Raw genomic sequence first — 21,338 nt, forward strand, 5'->3', positions numbered from 1 at the left:
TCAGTGCAACTGGTGGAGAATACTCATAATACAAAGGTTCTTATCTTTTAATAATGGTACTTAGTATGTCCACTAGGATATTAATGGATGCTATAGAAAATCATTAAAATAGAAAGCAATTTTTTCAAGTATCAGAACTTGATATGTGTTTGTGTGAGAAGTATTTCATTTACATATAGCATATATTATTTTAGATAAACATTAGACATGATTCCCTATGTTGGCTGCTTCTCATCATCATCATCTTCTTCTTCCTCCTCCTCCTCCTCCTCCTCCTCCTCCTCCTCCTCCTCCTCCTCCCATTCCCTTTCCTCTTCTTCAAATGTGATGGTCTCACTATGCATCTCTGAATGTCTTGGAATTCACTCTGAATAAAAGGCTGGCCTCACTCTCTCAGATATTCACCTGCCTCTGCCTCCCAAATTCTGAGATTAAAGCCATGTGCTATTTCCTATGGTTTTTAAAACACACGTAGTGTTAGTCATTCCGTTTTCTTCTTCCCTTTTTTTTTTTTTGTATATTGTTCTCTATCCAGTATCTCCAATTTTTCCTATTTCTTTATTTTAAAAAAACACACCCTTGGCATTCTAAGGCTCTCACTAGAGGGCTTTCTCCCACTACGATACTTTTTTACTTTTCCAGTTTCTGCATTTCCTCAGGCCAATTACTCACATCTTAAGACTGTAATCTGGAAATCACAATTAAGAGAGACTTTGTGGGTCTGGGTTACCTCAGTCAGTATACTATTTTCTAGTTCCAAGTCCCATCCATTTACCTGCACAGGTCACGACTTTATTTTCTTTATACCTGAATAGTACTCCATAGGAAATGCACCATTTTTTCATGAGCCCTTCATCAGTTTTGGGGGATTTAGCTCATTTCTAGTTCCTAGCTATTATGAATACAGCAGCAGTGAGCATGGCTAAGCAAGTATTAATGGAAAAGAATGTCTAGTCTTTGAACATATACAAGGAGTAGGACGGCTAGGTCATGTGGTAGATTTATTTTTAGGGTTCTCCACGTTGGCTTCCAGAGTGACTGGACCAGCTTCCCTTCCTATTAACAGTCAGTGAGGGCTCCAGTTCCCCACAGCCTTCCCAAGATTTGTTGTCAATTGTCTTGTGTATCTTAGCTATTCTTATTAGGATAAGGTGAAATCTCAAAGTGTTTTTAATCTTATAATTGTTAAGAATATTATATACTTTGAATATTACTTAGCCACTTTTAGTTCTTCTTTTGAGTGCTCTCTATTCTAAACCAGAGCCCATTTTGTAACTGAGTAGTTTGCTTATGACAATTTAAAAATTCTTTTATATACATAGTAGTCCTTGGTCATGTATCTAACTGGCAATAATTTCTTCTCATTTTGTGAGCTTCCTCTTAATTGGCTTCTTTCTTTAGCTGTGTAGAAACTTTATAGTTCTATGAAGTCACATGCTTCCCTGCGTCCACTTCCCTCATTTGGTAGCCAGGCCCATTTTTCCCTAGGTTGAACTTGATGGAAGGAAGCTTAACTGGATGTGTGTGAGTGCAGTGTAGCATCACACTTGGGAACACACTTGGGAACAGCTTCAAAGAACTGGTTTGGGTTTTTTAGGGTGAAGGTTGCATTTATGCCCCTGGGGAGGTGGCCAGGGTCTCTGGGACACGATTTGTGTGGTTGTGTACCCTTGGCTAGGGCAGAGGTGTTTGAAGAGACTTCATCTGCATACTCAGGGGCTGAACCAGGGCAGGGACTCATGAGGTGAAACAAGCAGTGAAGTAAGTTCTTCCTAGGGTGGATGGTGGGAGAGTCAGCTTGGTGGTGCCAGACTGGGAGGAAGGAGGAAGCCAACTTCTGCCATCCTCCTGTTGAGGTATTCAGGATTGAATCTCCCTTAGCCCTTCCTTCATAACCCTGGGCAATCAATTATGCTCCCCCACATTCCTACAGGTCAGATTTTGGCCTTAATTTTTGGACAAAATGAATCCTCTTAAGAAAGTCTTTCCCTACATCTACATGATCTAAGGCACTGTCTATGTTTTCTTCTATCAGTTTCAGTGTTTCAGATTCACAATGGGAACTTGGATCTATCTGGGGTTAGGCTTTGTGCAAGGTGATAGATAAGTAAGTTTATTTTTCTACATGTGGACATCCAATTTTTCCATATCATTTGAGGAAGGTCCTGGTTTTCAGCAACATATTAAAATAGGAGATGGCTGAATTTTTATGCACTAGTGTTTGGGTCTTTGTTTTTGTTTCATTGGTCCATGTTTTTAATGCTGCTATCATATTATTTTATATGCCATGGGGAGTTACTTTTGTGGTCCTTATAGCATGATTATACACACATGAGTGCATGCACATGCACACACACGCACACATGACCTTGGCCAGAGCCCCATTCAAGTATGGGCAATTTCTACTGAAATGTGTAAATGTGTTCCTAGTGTTGCTAGTTATATCCAGGTATGATAGTAAAGGGTTTAATCTTCCCCAAACAGTTTTAAGTTCCTGAACAATAGAGCAAAGTGTGTCTTGTGAATTGCACAAGACTAAAACCAGAAACATTTATTATTATTATTATTATTATTATTATTATTATTATTATTGGATTTATTTATTCACTTTGCATCCCAATATCAGTTCCCCTCCTCACAATACCCTTTCACACAGATGTTACCTCCATTCCCTTCTTACTTTTCCCCTGAGAAGGAGGAGCCTCTCTGAGTATACACTCTCCCCAACCCCCCACCCATGCACATCCAGACACTGCAGGACTAGGTCCATCCTCTCCTACTGAGGCCTCACAAGACAGACAAGTTTTGGGAACAGGATCCACAGTAGGGAGAGCCGCCACTCCAGTTGTTGACAGACCTGCATGATGACTAAACTGCACTTCTGCTACCTATGTGCAGGGGATGTAGGTCCAACCATGTGTGCCCTTTGATTGGTGCTTCAGTCTCTGAAAGCCCGCAAGGGTTCAGGTTAGTTGACTCTGTTTTATTGTTGTTGTTGTTGTTGTTGTTCTTGTTCTTGTTCTTGTTGTTTTGTTTGGTTTGGTTTTGCTTGTCTTTTTTTTTTTTTTTTTTTTTTTTTTTTTTGTCGAGACCCTGTGTTTTCTGCGTCTACCAGTCCTTCCCCTAACTCTTCCACAAGACTCCATGAGCTCCATCTGATGTTTGGCTGTGGGTCTCTCGTTGGTCCTCAATTTCAGGAGAATTTTTATTTTGAAACAACACAGAACTACAAGAACGGGAGTCCCATTACCCACAGTGAGCTTGGTACTTTCACTTTGATCATTAACCAAGAAAATGCTCCATAGATTTGCTTACATGCCAATGGAAATGTATTTTATCCAGTATCGGTTCCTTCTTTCTAGATGACTATTGCTTGTGTCAAGTTGACAAAAACTAGTACAAGTTGATCCCTTTACTTCTCACCACATAAACACCAGTAGTAAATCCATAACCTTCCATTTCTTGTTTGTTCCCAAAGATGTAATGCTAATACTACAATGTAATCTATAGTATGACTTTAAAAGTTCAACCTTATTTAAAATGTCTCTTTCATAACTAATTTTTCAATTGTGTGCTCCTATAAAAATTATATGTATGTGTACATATATTTATCATTACATATTATAACTTAAACATATTATATTATATATAACAATGCAGCAATATTATATGTTATTTTTATATAATATATTATAATATTATAAGTAATAATAATATAATGTAAATATATCACATAGTATAATGACATTATACATATGTGTTGTATATGATAAATTTTTATATGAGACAACAATTAAAAACTGTACTTTTCAACCAACCAGACACCCTAGAGCTCATGGAGAATAAACCACCAACAAGAGAGTACACACGGAGGTACCCATGGCTCCAGCTGCATATGTAGTAGAGGATGGCCTTGTTGGGTATCTGTGAGAGGAGAGGACCTTGTTCCTGTGACTACTGGATGCCCCAGTGTAGGGGAATACCAGGGTGGGGAGGAAGGAGAGAGTGGGTAGGGAACACTGTCACAGAAGCAGGGGGAGTGTGGATGGCATGGCTGGTTGCCAGAGGGCAACCTGGGAAAGGGAATAACATTTGATATGTAAATAAAGAGAATAATGAACAAAATAAATTAAATAAAACAATATTAAAATACAAAAAACTGTACTTTTAAAGAGACATTGAATACTTTAAATAGGCACCAAACTTTTAAATTTAAAATGATATAAAATATATATTTATCACATAGATTGTTTCTGTGTGCTTGTGGCACTATTCGTATGGGTGTCCATGTTGTATGTGACATGTATGTTAATATTTGTGTGTGCATGTAGTGTGTTTATATCTGTGTGATGTTTGTGATGTTATGTATGCGTGTGGCATGTATTCAATAGCTGTCAGTGCTGTGTGTGGTGTCTTTGTGTAACTGTGTGTGTGAGATGTTTGAGTATAGTGTATATGTAATTTCATCTGTGTAACTGTGGGCATTCATGCATCTTGGTGCATGAATGTTGGTCACAGGACAACCTGAGGCATATCATATATTATAATAATTATAAATAAAAATGTAATATATTTACATATTTTCACATTCTACCTTGTTTGAGACAGGGTCTCGTCTTCAGCACTCCAGGTTAGCTGCTCCCAAGTGCTTCCTGGGAGGATATTCTGTCTTTACCTCCCATCTTGCTCTGGAACAGTGGTTCTCAGCTTTCCCAATGTTGCCACCCTTTAATACAGTTCCTACGTTGTGACGACCCTCAACCATAAAATCATTTTCATTGTTACTATATAACTGCAGTTTTGCTGCTGTTCTGAACTGTGATGTAAGTATCTGGAACTTCTGTAAATCTTAGGAGACTCCTGTGAAAGGACCCTTTGATCCATCCACCTATAGTCTTGACCACAGATTTAGAAGTGCTGCTCTAGAAGAAACGGGTTTGTGGACATATGCTGCCATGCACAGTCATACACGAGCTCTGGAAATCTGACCCCAGGGCTTCCTATTTGTGTGCTTTTAAGCACTGACCCATCTCCTACCTAACTCATTAACATTCTTAAACAAGAATATGAGTTTAGTAATTCAAGTGATTTTCTGATGTTTTTCAACTATGGGAGTTGAATTCTGTCAATGTAGACAAGTAAAGAATCGTGCTGTATTATATCACTGATAAGAAAACTGGGTTGCTCTAGGCAATATGGCGTTCTTGGATTTTACACATGCTGGGCTCAGTAAATTGCCACAGTAAACTGAAAGCCAGCATGAGTTGCTGGTCTCTTTGTGATGTGCCTCTTTCTTTCTGACCAAACTTCTGAAATTATTTGTATATCTGACTTCTTAGATGATTGTCTTTGTTCTAACACTTGTGGATTTGAGTTTTTTTTTTCTACTGTTGCTCTTTAAGTTATGGGGAAATTTGAAAGAAACAGAAACACCACACACACACACACACACACACACACACACACACACCTTCCACAGCCTCATTCATAGGCTAAACATTCACACATTGCTGGCATATTGCTGGCATAGGTAACTCTTCCCCAGGAGACAATCCCCACAGGGAGGAACAGATGAGAGAAGACCCATCTTCCTTCTTGTTCCTGGAAGGAAAGAGGCTACTGTGACTCAGTCAATGTGCTCCACTGGCCCAGAAAGAGCTAAGGTTTTAATCACAGGTTTCCTTCCTGGGGACAGTACTTTTACCAGCCATGGAGGTCTCTAGGTTGTAGTTCCTCTAACTCTAGCAAGAAAACCTTCTCATCTGGAGTCCCAGCTTGTCATAAATAGCAGAGGCAATCTAACTTCGCGAAATATCTGTGTCATAATGCATTGCCACCATGGCTGTGGTCGTCATTCACACTCAATCTGAGAAAATTGCACACAAAATCTGAGGTACATTTCATAATCTGGTTTCATAGGGAATGCTAACAATCCATTCACTTTCACAAAATACTAGAACTAATATCTTAAATTAGAAAAGACACAATGTACTTTGTGAGAGTTTTTTACTTTGTCTATGAAATAGGAACATAGCAGGGGGCAGCAGGCTGTGGACTCTCAAGACATTTGGTTCTTTTTGTGGCCTCCAGAGGGCGCTGCTGCACTCACTACTGTTCCTTCTTCCTTTGAAGATCTCCACCTGCTCACTTCATCCTTCCTGCAGCTGGGTGAGAATTTAGCAAAGGAAAGGGACAAGAATCAGGTATTCGAAACTCTTTTCAGGTTCCTGTTTGCAGCATCAGTTTTTATCTGTGTGGGAGACTTCTCCAGCAGACTCTTCCTGCTTTCAAGCTCTTGTTTCCACTGGTACTTTCCAGTTGGTCTGTTTCAGAGTTCCTCCACAACAGTGCTGCAGCCTTCCTAAGGCTCAGCCATGCTCCTGGCTCTCCTCCCAGTGCTGGGGATAAACTTTCTCCTGAGTGAGTACAGCATCCTTGTGGTCTCTGTGTCTCTGCATTCTGACTATCCTCAATAAAGTCTGCACTGCACTTACTGACCTAATATTCCCTTCCAGGAGTTGCCCAAGCTCAGTCAGTGACTCAACCTGACGCTCATGTCACTGTCTCTGAAGAAGCCTCTCTGCAGTTGAAATGCAAGTATTCCACCCCTGGGGCACCTTCCCTGTTCTGGTATGTCCAGTACTCACAGCAGGGGCTGCTGCTGCTCCTCAAGTACTATTCAGGAAACCCAGTGGTTCAAGGAGTGAATGGCTTTGAGGCTGAATTCAACAAGAGTGACTCTTCCTTCCACCTGCGGAAAGCCTCTGTGCACTGGAGCGACTCGGCTGTGTACTTCTGTGCTCTGAGAGCACAGTGTCTGGGGCTGCAGGGGGAGCTGAACACAAACACCCATGGCCGTGGGTGCTCAGACACAAGGTCTCTCCTGTGGTCTCTGAAGCATCTCTTTGGACTTGGCGAGGAAGAAAGGGGTGTCAAGTAGTCCCAGCTGCCTTTGCACAGCTCATTTCCAGTTAAAATATCCACTGTGTGACTTCATCTAAGAAGCTCTTTGCATATTTACAAAATTATATAATGCTCAATCATAATTCTTTAGAATGGAGGAGATTGTCATTTTTCCATGAGATCCATTTCCTGAGTGGGCATTGCTCGGACAGTGACTGCGCTAAGCAGCTGGTTGTGCTCGTGAGGAAAGACAGAAGCTTTCATTTGTCATTTCGTGTTTGTCTACACAGGAAGTGGAAGGTGTGCTCTTCAGCTTCTGTCCTGAAGGTTACCTTCACTCCTATCTTTCATGTCAATTTTCCTGTAAATTCTTCTTTTGGTGCTAATTACACCGATCAGAATGTGTCATAATATTTAAGTACTCCCATTTACTAAAGAATTTGATGCATTTTTAGTTGATACAGAAATTTATCGAAAACAGAAAAGCTTAGAGATCTGTCATAATTTTGTCAGTGACCATTAAAAATAAAACAGGAGTATAAAGAATTGGAGCTCATTGTTATTTTTTCCAAAGACTTCTTCACAGTTATAAATGTACTATTCTATTTTTGTTGCCATATTAAATTCTCCAAATCTAATTTGAGAATTTGTAGTATGAGTCTTTCTGCATCTTTTGTTGGTATGTATTGCTTCCTCCCTTCCATGATTTCCTACGGTAATAATAAACATAGATTCTCTTATCCTAATATCGCCATGTCCTGCACGACAACAGAGGCAAGAGTCATAGTGGACATTAGTGCTCACTGGCTCCAGTATGAAATTTTAGTTTCTTCCTCTATTTGAGACAATGGTAGAAGACAAGTTTTTACTTCTGTGCATACAGCAGGGAAGGATGAATACTCAGGAGAAGAAGGAAAAGGAAGGGAGAATTTTGTAGCTGCTGCTGGCTCTGAAATGGAAGTAGGTAGGCACCATGCAATCATGAGCACCTGAGCAAGATTTCTAGCACACACATAAAATCTGGGCATGGTAGCTGTGCCAGGAGGTGAGGACAGACAGATAGAGGTCTATAGCCTGCTATCCAGCCAGCCTAGCCTAACCATGAGCTCAAGGTATCAGTGAGAGAGCCTGTCTCCAATAAACAAGGCAGATAGCTTCAAACAAAGGACAACAAAGATTGACTTCTGGCATCCACATGCATGTGTGCATATGTGCACATAAACACACACACACACACAACACAGAGAGAGAGAGAGAGAGACAGACAGACAGACAGACAGACAGAGACAGAGACAAAGACAGAGAGAGAGTCTTCAGAACATGAAGAACATTCAAGGCTTTTCTGTATACCCATACACATGCACACGCATACACATGTGTTTGTACATGTCACCACACACTTCTACCCACACACCATGAGCACATTTACATACAGATGCTCCCATATATATTTTAACATTGAACAGAAACATGCTTTCAGCTATATCTCCCAGGATCTCTCTACACCTGATCCCCTCACCCCCAGAAATCAGTGTGGGGGCATCTCTAGGAGGTGCCAGTGACATGATATAGAGAAGGGTCCAGGGAGTCTGAGATGACTCAAGCTGAGACTCCTAGAAGTGGGGAATATGGATCCTGAAGTGGCCACCTCCTGTAGTCATGCCATGTATCCCAGTGGAGGGATAAGGACACCAAAACACTCACAAACCTTTCAACCCAAAATTTGTCCTGCCTACAAGAAGTGCAGGGACAAAGATGGAGCAGAGACTGAGAGAGTGGCCAACAAGTGGCCCAACTTGAGACCCATCCCATGGGCAAGAGCCAATCCCTGACACTATGAATGACTCTGTTATGCTTGCAGGCAGGACACTAGCATAGTTATCTTCTGAAAGACTTTACACAGCAGCTGACCAAAACATGTGCAGAAACCCACAGCTAAATAAATATTAGACAGAGCACTGGAAGTCTTGTGTAAGAGTTGGGGGAAGGATAGAGGAACCTAGAGGGATAGATACTCCACAAGAAAAACCAACAGAATCAATTAACCGGGACCTTTGCGATTTCTCAGAGACCAATACCACCAACCGGAGAGCATGAATGGGCTAGACCTAGGTCCCGTGCATGTACATAGCAGATATATAGCTTGGTCTTCATGCAAGTCCTCCAAGAACTGGAGCTTGGGCTTACCCTGACTGTTGCCTCCCTGTGGATCTGGTTCTCTTAACTGGGCTGCCATGTCTGGCCTCAGTGGGGAGAATATACTTAGTCTTGCGGTGACTTGACGTGCCAGGGTAGGAGGGTACCCAGGGAGGGGAATCTTCCCCTTATCAGAGAAGGGTTGGGGCATGGGAGCGGCTGTGTGAGGAAAGGAATGAAAGGCATCTGTAATTGGAATGTAATGTAAATAAATAAAGTAATGAACAAAAAACAAACAGAAGCACAATTTATCTGAAAATTCTAAAACCAAGTGACCTTATATGTTACTCTGGTAATCTCCTAGGTTTTTTTTTTAATGAAATGAGAAGACCATGGTATCTTAGTTTTGACTTTCTTTATAATGTAATGAGAAGGCAGGGACAGTGTAAACAATCATAAGACACAGAGTCTATGCCAGCCGAGGAATGTTCATGAATGCCTTTCCAGTCTACTCACCTGCCGCAGGCAATAGGGTTCCCCATTCTTGACACTGCACATTTGACCTGGCTGAGAACTTCAGGTCTGGGGAGTTATATGACAGGGATTTCTCTATTTCTCATTCTGCTCACCCACATGCAGTTGATGGATAGATCCACACGTTCTTCTGTGCACCACCACCACAACCACCACCATCACCACCACCACCACCACCACCACTACCACCACCACCACCACCACCATCATCATCATCATCATCATCATCATCATCATCATCATCATCCATCACTGTCATTGCAGTACAGTACCTCATAGCCAGAAGTACTGCCCTCTGTTCCACTGTGTCTCACAGTGGCTAGACAAGGAATTGTTAGGGATTAAATATTTGGTTGGTAGTGGGTCGAGATACAGGAGGTGTGATCAGGACCTGCTTCTCCAGAGATCTCTTTCTGTGGCCACAGATGGCTGCTTCCTTCTGTGAATCCTCACAGGGTCCTTCTCAGAGAATGTGCAGGTCCGTGGTCATCACCCACGAGGTATACAATGTTTATTTGGAAAAGGTATGTCTCTAATGTACTTTAGTCAAATCACATAGGAGGGAGTAGGGACACAAAGTTTAGAGCAGAGACTGAAGGAACCTTCAGTGCCTGCCCCACATGTGGCCCATACAGCCATCCAATTAGACCAGATGGATGAAGCAAAGAAGTGCAGGTCGACAGGAGCCGGATGTAGATCGCTCCTGAGAGACACAGCCAGAATACAGCAAATACAGAGGCGAATGCCAGCAGCAAACCACTGAACTGAGAAGAGGAACCCCGTTGAAGGAATCAGAGAAAGAACTGGAAGAGCTTGAAGGGGCTCGAGACCCCTTATGAACAACAATGCCAAGCAACCAGAGCTTCCAGGGACTAAACCACTACCCAAGGACTATACATGGACTGACCCTGGGATCCAACTGCATATGTAGCAAAGGATGGCCTTGTTGGGGCACCAGTGGAAGGAGAAGCCCTTGGTCCTGCCAAGGTTGGCCCCCAGTGTACAGGATTGTTGGGGGGGCAGTTATGTGGGGTGAATGGGGAGGAGAAACCCTTACAGAAGGGGAAGGGTTAGGGGGCTGATGGACAGGAAACCAGGAAAGAGAATAACATTTGAAATGTAAATAAGAAATACTGAATTTTTAAAAAATGGAAAAATAAATTAATTTAAAAAATAAAACAACAACAAAAAATAACCAAAACTATCTACCCATGTGGGGCAGTGGACCTTGCCAGAAATCCTGGTAAAGGTTGAGATGGATTGGAAGGCCTGGAACCCAAAGGGACAGTAAGAGCTTCACCTGCCACATAACCACAGTCCCCCACAGAGAGGACTGTGACCATCAGAGCCCCTAATTCTCTCAACATGCTTATGAGGCATCCCTAACATTTCAAACCAAGTCAGTAGGAAACATATGCTGTCAGACCCCACCTACCTCAAAACTGTATATAATACTATCCAGAAGGAATAAAGGTATGTGAGAATAATAATAATAGTAATAAAAGAATCTTCATTAATAAAGGTCTTTAAAAAAAGTCTTTTTCTGTTTGGTCATACTATGTAATAAGCCAATGCTCTGCTAATGAAAACTGCTGTATGCTATTCCCCCATGAGATGAGATGAGACATTTGTAGTCACATTGTTGCAGTAGGATTTCAGTTTCCTCTCCTATGGTCTTCATGTAATATGGTAGCTGGCAACCCCAGGAGGGTACACTCTTACACATACATAGTTATACATGTACACCATCTCTTTTGGTAGTTGATATGTGCACATGCTACTAAACAGTGTTAGAAATGGTTCCTGCGAGTGTCATCACACTAAAGTTCTTAGTATGAGGGCTCCACCATTGCCCTTTTCTTTAGTTATTCTAAGTGAACTTAAGATGTAGGGATGGATGCTTGGTTCAAGTGCTGAACCTGAAAACACTTAAAGCCTTGCTAGGAAACCACAGTAGGATTTCACCCCTTCGTCACCAGTATTGGGTGCACTATACATAAGAGGCAGACTCCACTCTTCCCAGCATCTTGACAAAATTAAGATCATCAGACCTTTAGGTTTGATTCTCAAGAATGTTCTGGAAAGAATGGGTAGCTTTATTGTAGGGGGCAGGTGCTCTAAAAAAAAGGATAAAGGTAGAATGATTGAAGCTTGGGTATTTTCATCTCTACAGTTATGCCTTCTAATGGACTCATTTTCTGATTTCACAACACAGCACAAAGGTGTAGCTGAACCAACACGAAGTTCTTTTCTCAAAGCCTTAGAGGTGGAAGTCCTATATGGAGGTGTGATCAGGACCCGCTTTTCCAGAGATCTCTTTCTGTGGCCACAGATGGCTACTACCTTCTGTGAGTCCTCACAGGGTCCTCAGAGGATGTGCAGGTCCATGGTGGTCATCATTAGTCTGATGGTCCAGCCCTCCTGTGTTATTTTACTTACTTTACTTTGGTTACTGTTTAATGTCCTATCTTCAAGTGTCATCACACTGAAGTCCTTAGTGTGAGGGCTCCACCATTAATATTTTGAGAGAGACACAGTTCAGTCCTCAACAACCTTATAGATTAATCTTAACATATAAAGATTGTTGAGTCCTCCTTATTCTGATATTTATGGGTTTCTGCTGCATGTGAACAGGCGTATGTGCACGCATGCACGTGCGAGTACACACACACACACACACACACACACACACACACACACACACACACACACACACCAGAAAGAATCTTATACAGTATGTTGAAATTTCATTGTAGGTTTTTCTGGAGTAGGTAGCAAGACTTAAGATGATTCAGCAAAACTGTTGATTTTTATGTGATTTTATTGCATGTGAGGGTATAAATGTGCGTATGTGTTTAGTGTATGTATGTGTGTGAGTGTGTATGTGTATGTGAGTCTGTATGCATATATGTATGAGTGCATATGTGTGTGCATGTACAAAACTGAGTCCACTGGGAAACATGTGTAAGGGTGATGACTGCCTTTTCTTACCATTGTCTGCATGTTTCCAGAACAACTAGAAACAAATTATACATAATCCATGAAGAAGCTAATTATGAAAGACTGTAAGGACAAGGACCTGTGGTAATAACTGAATCTGAAGGAATATTATCCAGATTGGCTGAGTAGCAATCCAGCCACCATTTCAGTGTACGAAGACTTTAGATTTAGCTTCATTCTTTTCTGCTTCATTTATTCTCAGGGTTTCCCTCAGCCTAATTCCCACCCCCCATTTTGTCTAAATATTAATTCAACCTTTACCTGCACCTCCTCCTGTTGTCTGAGCTGATTCACATGACAGACTGACCACTCTCCTCACACACTCCTCCCTCTCTGGCTGCTGGCACAATGGGCATGCTTTAGGGAAGGCTGTGCTGCTTATGAGGGGTTAGTGGGTTAAAGAGCAGAGTTCAATCTGTTCAGCACTGTCAAGAGGACACAGCCTGCCCTACAGTTTCTCCTCAGCATTCTTGGTTTGGGTTAAATTTTTCCAAAGACGTATGTGCCAAGAATTAAAGTTTTGACTCACCCAGAAGATTGCTTTTTATAGATAATTTGTTAAATTTTATATTTGGGTAGTTTAAATATTTTAGTGTTTTTGAAATCTTGATTTTTTTCTTCTGTTTTTTTGATAAAGTTTTCATTGTTCTCTATAACATCATGAACAGTGTTTCAGTTTTCATAGTGAGTTCTATGATGCCTTGATGACATGGTTGCCTAGAGAAGACCTAAACAAGGATGGCACTAATCGACAGCCACTACACATGTGAATGTTGAAGGGGAAAATCTCGCAGAGCCACAACTGTACACAAAACACTGTGGTCAGCTAAGAAATGCTGAGAACAGTCTTATCCAAGGAAGAACCTCCCAATTTATTATTGAATACCATGCGGTCTACCCTGAAATCATATACATACAAGTTACATTCTATACTCTGAGCAGGTGTTATCTATGTATTCCAGACTCTATATGTAACAACAATTAAAGAAAAAGCAGACAACATGAATTGGGGGAGGGGCTATGTAGAAGAAGTTGAAGAGAAAAAGGGATATGATTTTGTTCTTTGTTAGGATTTTTTTGTTATTTTTCATTTATTGTTTCATTTTGTTTATAGAGATCCATGGATTTTGGGAGCAGGATAGTCAGCCCAGACAAACAATTTAAGCTAAGTTATATTATTATATATACTCATTTTCATTTTATGTATTTTTGGTACATAGATACTGACATGCTTCCTTATTGCATTTTCAGACAGAGTCACTCAATCCCACATTCCTCCATCTCTCTTCTTCTGTGGTGACCTTCCCTCCCCTCCCTTCCCCTCCCCTCCCTTCATCTTCCCTGTGTCTCCCATTACATTTTGCTTGCCTTGCTCTTCCCATCTCTAGTGCTTCTCCCCAGCCACACGTTCCCTTGTACCTTTCTGGCCTCTGTGGTGACTCCAGGTCTGAAGATGTGGAGTTAGGAGCCTCTACAGTTTCCACTGAGGTTAGGGCTTCAGGACTTCAGGACTTCAGGGGCAGAACATGTGGCCTTTGTTTTTCTGGGTCTCAGTCAGCTCATTTACAAGAATCTTTTCTGGTTCCATCATCTAACTGCAACATTTATGATGCCGTTTTCCTCTGCACTGAAGAATATTCCATACTATGTAGGCACCACATTTTCATTATCCATTCATCAGATGAAGGACACTTATGTTGTCTCCGTTTCCTAGTCACCATGAGTAGAGCAGCAGTGGACATAGGTAAGCATCTGTGGAGAGGGAGAGAGACCAAGAAGTGGCATAGCTGGGTCCTGTGGTAGACTGAGTATTCATGTTTTAAGGATTCTCCACACTGGTTTCCAGAGGAGCTGCACCAATCGTTATTCCCCTGAGAATGCGTGCAGGTTCCTTTACCCTCTGTGCACCTCCCCAGCATTGTTGTGAGGTGTTTTATAGATTTACATATTCTGACTGGTGTCAGATGAGATCTCAAATTGTTTTAATTTGAATTTTCCTAATTGCTAAGGTTGATGAACAATTTTGAGATGTTTTAAAGCCATTTTTATTTCTTCTATTGATAACTCCTTCTAGACACTCTTGTCTTCTGACCATCGCATTTATTTCAACAGGAAGTAAAGGGCTGGTTTAGTGAGGCTTGTGAGGATGGCCTGAAATCATATTTGTTGTTGGTGTCAGTCCACTAGGGGACACTGCAGGTACTTTTTCTTCAGTCACCCTGAGGTTTGAAGCACTGAGAAGAAACATAAGGAAATAAGGCAATCCATTCCCAAAGCAAGAGGTACAGGCGCTGAGGTGTAGTTCACCTGGGTCTTTAGCTTTCAATGGTTCTGTAGAAAGCCACAGATATCTAGAGCCTGTTTACTGGATCCCTGTGTCTATAAATCTTTTTTAAGAATAATTCTCCGAACAGATATAAACAAAATAGAATTACTAGGCATTATGACAATGGACACTCAAGAGAAAACAACTCTACTTTTTTTTAAAATTTCTTTTAAGTTTATGTTTAAAATTCGCCAAACTAAAAAAACTGGAATTATTCCAATACAATTCATATCACAAACATGTGAATGAACACACACACACACACACACACACACACACACACATGAGTGATTAGTTTTTCCACCAGCATTCTGTATTTATGCATTCTCTTTCTTCAAACATTCTCACCCCCTCAAACTCTTTATATTACATTAGAAACACAGTGTCCTGGGCTCTACATCAATGTCCTCCACAGTCCTGGAGCAATGACAGTGCAGAGTCATGAGGTGGAGGTGGGTGGAGTTCCTTGTTCAGATGAATGAGGGAGCTCAGTGACTCAGAGAGAACCAGTAGTCTGTGAGCACAAATTGTCTGGGTACAAGACTGACCCCCTTCAGACCTGGAGAGAAGATATCCCAGCAAGTGGACAGGGGCCATGGAGAGGAACCTGGGAGCTGTGCTGGGGATTCTGTGGGTGCAGATTTGCTGTGAGTTGTGCGAAGCTAAGTTCCTATTAGGGATTCTCCAGAAATGTCGGTGGGGGAGGGGGAGAAAGTAGATGAAAATCTCCTGTGCATTCTTCCTCATGGCGTCTCCTGGGTATTTGGCTGGTGGGGTCAATAACTCTCTTTGATCCTGTTTTGCTTTTCTGTTTCCAACAGGGGTGAGAGGAGATAATGTGGAGCAGAGTCCTTCAGCTCTGAGTCTCCATAAGGGAACCAATCCTGCTCTGAGATGTAATTTTTCTACCTCCATGAACAGTGTGCAGTGGTTCCGACAGGATCCCAGGGGCAGCCTCATCCATCTGTTCTACCTGGCTTCAGGAACAAAGGAGAACGGGAGGTTAAAGTCAACATTTGATTCTAAGGAGCGCTACAGCACCCTGCACATCAGTGATGCCCAGCTGGAGGACTCAGGCACCTACTTCTGTGCTGCTGACACACAGTGATCTCAGAAAGCTTAAAGCCTGGCTCCAAACTGCAGCTGGCTGTGCAGCTACAACCCCTGCCACAGGCAGACTCTGCAGGAGGCTTTGCACAGCTGTGGCTTCATCAGATCCCCACAAATTACAAAGATGTGAGGAAACATAAAAATACCACTGTAGTTCCCACTTACATTCTGACTGACATGACACTGACTTCTAGAGTGCTAAATGCTCAGAAATATCAGCATGCATGACTAAAATATACCCATTATTTTATTCATGTTTGTGCTAATGTTATAGAATATAAACCTCTCTTACATATTGGAGAATCATTTGGGACATTTGTTAAAATTCAAAACTGAAAGCAACTGTTTTCATCCTTTGTTTAAAGAGCACAAGACAACACTGAGCTAATCTGCTCAATATGACGTTGATAAATTTATTAATTCATCTAATAAATTAACTGGTAGAAAGGCAAGAGAAATCTTATTATAGAAATGTCTTGATATTTTAAATATATAACACATTGCAGTGTAAATATATTTACACTGCAGTGTAAAACAAATAATTTGTCATAATTAGGATCCAAAAGATAAAATAAAACTCGGAAGATATATTTGCAATTGATGTCACAATAACACTTGTAGCCATTGATTCTACCTTATGTGCAAAACTTTTCATTAAAACACTGCTTTCAAAAGAAAAGAGTGTGGAAACATTCTAAATATCATACAGTAGGGGACTGATTTATTATACAATAATTAAATGTGAACTAAATAACTTTTATTTTCTGAAGGTTGACTGATTATATTCCACAGTTGAAAACTCTGGCCTGTCCTTGTCTCTGTAGGGAACTGGGAATCAGCCATGCAATTCATCCATGCATCATCTCTCCATTGTTGTTTTCGCACAGGAACAGCGGCTGTGTGACTACAACAGCAACTGGATGGCCTTTCATTTTCTTTCTAGAGCTTCACAGATTAATTCAAACCTTGTGATTCATTCGGCTTCATCCCCATTGTAACTCCACTTCCTTAAAATATATATTATCTGGGCTTCCCAGACAATAAATAATCCCTAAGGGTCAATAAGACTTTTGTGGGACTGGTTAGGAGTTATGTCAACATTCACATAAAGATCCAGTCACCTCAGAAGGGTCACAGAGAGCAGCCATCCTAACCCTTGCTTCTTGGTAGGCTACAGCCATGGAATCAGGTGAGATTGAAAGGTGGCAGTTAGGCATGAGCAGGGGGTAATCTGAAAAGGCATTCTAACCAATCTTGAGAGATCTTTTCCCTAATCCCATTCTGGCTTAATCTTGACTTGAAAGTGTTTTTTTAATAAACATATGAGCTTGAGGACTACACATAGCAGTAATAGAAATTTTTTTTAGGCAAGACATACAATATAGGTTATTTTATATAAAAACACAATACAAAGTATTGTCTGCTGCAAAGTCTTAAAATCAAAATTGAAATTAAATAAAAAAATGAGAAAACGTTGTATCACTTGAGGAAGGCACCCTTCCATTCTGCTAGTTCCGCATTGACAGCCATCAAGTGTGAATACCGTGTGGTCCACCCAGAAATCATATACATACAAATTGCATTATATACTCAGAGCTGGTGTTATCTATATATTTCAGACTCTGTATGTAACAACAATTAAAGAAAAAGCAGCAAGACAACATGAAATGGGGAGGAGCTATGTAGAAGAGGTTGAAGTGAGAAAGGGATATGTTTTTTTGTTCTTAAGGTTTTTGTTGTTGTTGTTGTTCTTTGTTTGTTTGTTACTTTGTTTGGTTTTTAGAGATCTATGGATCTTGGGAGCAGGATGGTCAGCCCAGACAAACATTTAATTTAAGCTATTTCTTGGTGGATACTGATATGCTTCCCTATTACATTTTCAGACAGAGTCACTTAGTCCCACATTCCTCCATCTCTCTCCTTCTATGGTGACCTCCCCTCCCCTCCCCCCACCTCCCTTCATCTTCCCTGTGTCTCCATTACAATATCAAATTACCAAAGTCTGAACCAACACTGCTGCTCTGTTGAGTTGATCCAAACTGATATTTACTTTCCTGGACGTGGAGCCTCAGAGTCCTGCAGGACAGTTGTTTCCTGACTGGTTTCTATGTGGTCCTAGTTCAGCCCTGGCAGAGATGTTCCCCTGTACATATGGTTTGATGATGTGTTAGAAATGGAGAGTGAGATAAAGTGAGAGGGTTGGGGAAGAAGAGAGAGAAGAAAGAAAGGGGAGAGCTAGAGAGGGCTAAGAGATTCAGAAAGTGGGAGGGTGAGAGAAACCTCATCAAGAACTTTCACAGATCAATTTCTCTCAACAGGAATTAATCAAGAAAAGAGAATAATTAGAGAAATGAACAAGTTCACTAGTTTTTATTTAAACTTTAGGTGTTGCATTCACCCCCGTCTCCTGTACCAAATCAGGTAAAATTCTGTTCACACACAAACTTGGTCCTGGCTCCAAATAGAATGAAGAATTCCAGGACTTTCTAGATTCCACCTAAATAAACAGCCTGTCCAGACCATCTCTGAAGCTTGAAATATATCATAGTGTGTCCCACAGTATATACACAATGAGAATTTTTTTACTTTGTTTATTTTTGTTTGTTTTTATTTTGCTTTTGGCAGGGCGGGGGAAGGTTACAAGGGAGGAAGATGGATACAAAGTGCCCTGGATATGAATGGAATTGATTTACATGATGTGAAATGTAGAGAATGAATAATAATAATAAAAACCTCAGAAACAAAAACTAAACTTAAAAATGGATTTAATGAAGATGCCCGAGGTAATAAGAGTTAGAGTTATGCTGTCCAAAAAACAACAACAACAACAACAAACAAGAACAAAAAGCAAACTCATTCAGCTTTCCATTGCAGACTTTTCATAGGTGACTTTTTAGTGCAGGTGACTACTTATGGGTGAAACCTATTATTACAGAGAACGAGGACAACATCTGCTAAGTGTAAACACACAAGCTCGCCTATCCCCCGTCTCCCCTCCCCCAGTCCTAACTTTCACGAGTCCACAAGATGGCAGTGTTTCTTTGGGATCTTGAGCAAAGATCTCAAGAGGGAGAGAAGTGGGGGATGGGGTGGAGGGGGAGAAGAAGAGTACAGGAAGAGGAGGAGGGGGCAAAGAAAGGGCTGGCAGAAAGGCTTGGTGCTTCTGAGGTCACAAGAAGATCCCTTTTCTAGTTGCCAACTTAGAGTTGAGGATTTCAGTCCTCAGTGAAGAGGGAGGAGGCGAGAATGAAATCCTTGAGTGTTTCACTAGTGGTCCTGTGGCTCCAGCTAAATGGTAAGTTTGGAAATTCCTTTGGGTGTGAGATGTAAAGTTCTTTCTTGCTCTAGGCAAATGGTAGAAACTCAGGTATTTTAAATCTCCAATTAGGAAGTGAGAAGCCCATGGAAAAGTGTTAGAATCCATATGCATCTAGTCTTGATTGTGTGACCTTTGTCTTTCTGCACAGGGGTGAGCAGCCAGCAGAAGGTGCAGCAGAGCCCAGAATCACTCATTGTCCCAGAGGGAGCCAGGACCTCTCTCAACTGCACTTTCAGCGATAGTGCTTCTCTGTATTTCGCATGGTACAGACAACATCCTGGGAAAGAACCCAAGGAGCTACTGTCCATCTTCTCCACTGGTGAAAAGGAAGAAGGCAGATTCAAAATTCACGTCATTAAAGCCAATCTACATGTTTTTCTGCACATCAAAGACTCCCAGCCCGGTGACTCTGCTCTCTACTTCTGTGCAGTGAGCACACAGTGCTCCCCAGGCACCTGCAGCCTGCATGCAAACCTACTGTGCAGCATCAAGCCCTGACATAGATCACAGACCACACAGTGGAGACATTCTGTTTCCATTCCTTTCTATTCTATTCTATTCTATTCTATTCTATTCTATTCTATTCTATTCTATTCTATTCTATTCTATTCTATTCTATTCTATTCTATATGCTGTGGAACTTATAAGCAGGAATAGAGAGGGTTTGATTATCCTGGAACATATTTTAACATTAAGAAAAAAAGTAATCCTGATAGAAAAGGCACATTACTAGTTTGGGTGAAATATTTTCCACTTTTTTTTCTTACATGTGGATGGTTATACAATAATGCACACACTATTAGTGAGCATATGTATTTGAGCTTGAAGACAATCACATGGCCATAAGGCTGACCACATACCATGCCATAAAGACAACCATCAACTCTACAGCCCTGTGCTGCCTTTGCTTTTAAAACCTTTCAATAAAAATATTTGTTTTCTAATTTTTTAAAACTAGCTTACAATGTAGCAGGTTTCTCCATGGCAGTTTCATACACATTTACTTTTGGTTGACCCATTCCCAAGCTTGTCCCCTCTACCATTTCCTAGTTCCCCATTCTACCTTGTGCTCCATTACCTCCCTAGTCGTCTCCCTGAGTGCCCCTTTCACTTTATGTGCAGCTTTCTACACACAGTCATAGTCACATGAGTACATAGAGATAAATATTAGAAACTAAGATTATTCATATGCACTTTTCTTTATGAGGAGAGAATAATTCACTACAGTAGTATTTTCATGGGAATTCTATATTTTGATTTTTCTCTATTGCTTAATTACACACACACACACACACACACACACACACACACACATATATATATATATATATATCCACCATATTTTCATTATTCATTCTTTTATTGATGAATATCTAGGATGCCTTCATTCCATAACAATTTTGAATGGAGTGGAAATAAGCATAGTTGAACATGTATCTATTTAGTGAGATTCAACATCCTTCAGATATATTTATCCAGAAATTACATAGAAGGAACCTGTAAGTCTTCCTCTTTTAGCTTATGAGAATACTTCCCACTGATTTCCGCAGTTGTTACATCAGTTTAATATTTCCATTAATTTCTCCGGACTGCACTTTTCCCTCTCTATATTCCTCCTAGTTGACCTACCCTCTCCTCCTCCTCAGACACACTTGTCTATTTCCCTTCAGAAAAGAGCTGGCCTTCCAGGGACAGCAACCAAACACGGAATGATAAGTTACAAAAGAACCAGGCAGTGGGTTGGGGATTTGGCTCAGTGGTAGAGCGCTTGCCTAGGAAGCGCAAGGTCCTGGGTTCAATTCCCAGCCCCGAAAAAAAGAAAAGAAAAAAAAAAAAAGAACCAGGCAGAAACATCCATATCAGATCTCGATAAGACAACCCAATAGGAGGCAAAGGATCTAATGGACAGTCAGAGGAGACAGTGACACCCACACTTCCACTGTTAGGTATCCCACAAAAACACCAAGCTAACAATCCTAATATATTCGTGGAAGACCAAGAACAGACACA

At 41.0% G+C, this 21,338-nt stretch overlaps 3 gene segments (V, D, J or C); all 3 read left to right on the forward strand.

The window, feature by feature from the left end:
* The first annotated feature begins 6,374 nt into the window (after positions 1 to 6,374).
* On the forward strand, positions 6,375 to 6,940 carry Travl2 (T cell receptor alpha variable like 2). The segment is given in 2 exon segments: positions 6,375 to 6,420; positions 6,516 to 6,940. Coding segments are annotated over 2 exon segments (471 nt in total).
* An 8,554-nt stretch (positions 6,941 to 15,494) lies between these two features.
* On the forward strand, positions 15,495 to 16,007 carry LOC691239 (T cell receptor alpha variable 22-like). The segment is given in 2 exon segments: positions 15,495 to 15,546; positions 15,721 to 16,007. Coding segments are annotated over 2 exon segments (339 nt in total).
* A 3,248-nt stretch (positions 16,008 to 19,255) lies between these two features.
* Positions 19,256 to 19,826, forward strand: LOC134482104 (T-cell receptor alpha chain V region 2B4-like). The segment is given in 2 exon segments: positions 19,256 to 19,304; positions 19,477 to 19,826. Coding segments are annotated over 2 exon segments (399 nt in total).
* The last annotated feature ends 1,512 nt before the right edge of the window (positions 19,827 to 21,338 follow it).

Source organism: Rattus norvegicus, chromosome 15 (assembly GCF_036323735.1).
Source record: "Rattus norvegicus strain BN/NHsdMcwi chromosome 15, GRCr8, whole genome shotgun sequence".
Taxonomy (NCBI): Eukaryota; Metazoa; Chordata; class Mammalia; order Rodentia; family Muridae; genus Rattus; species Rattus norvegicus.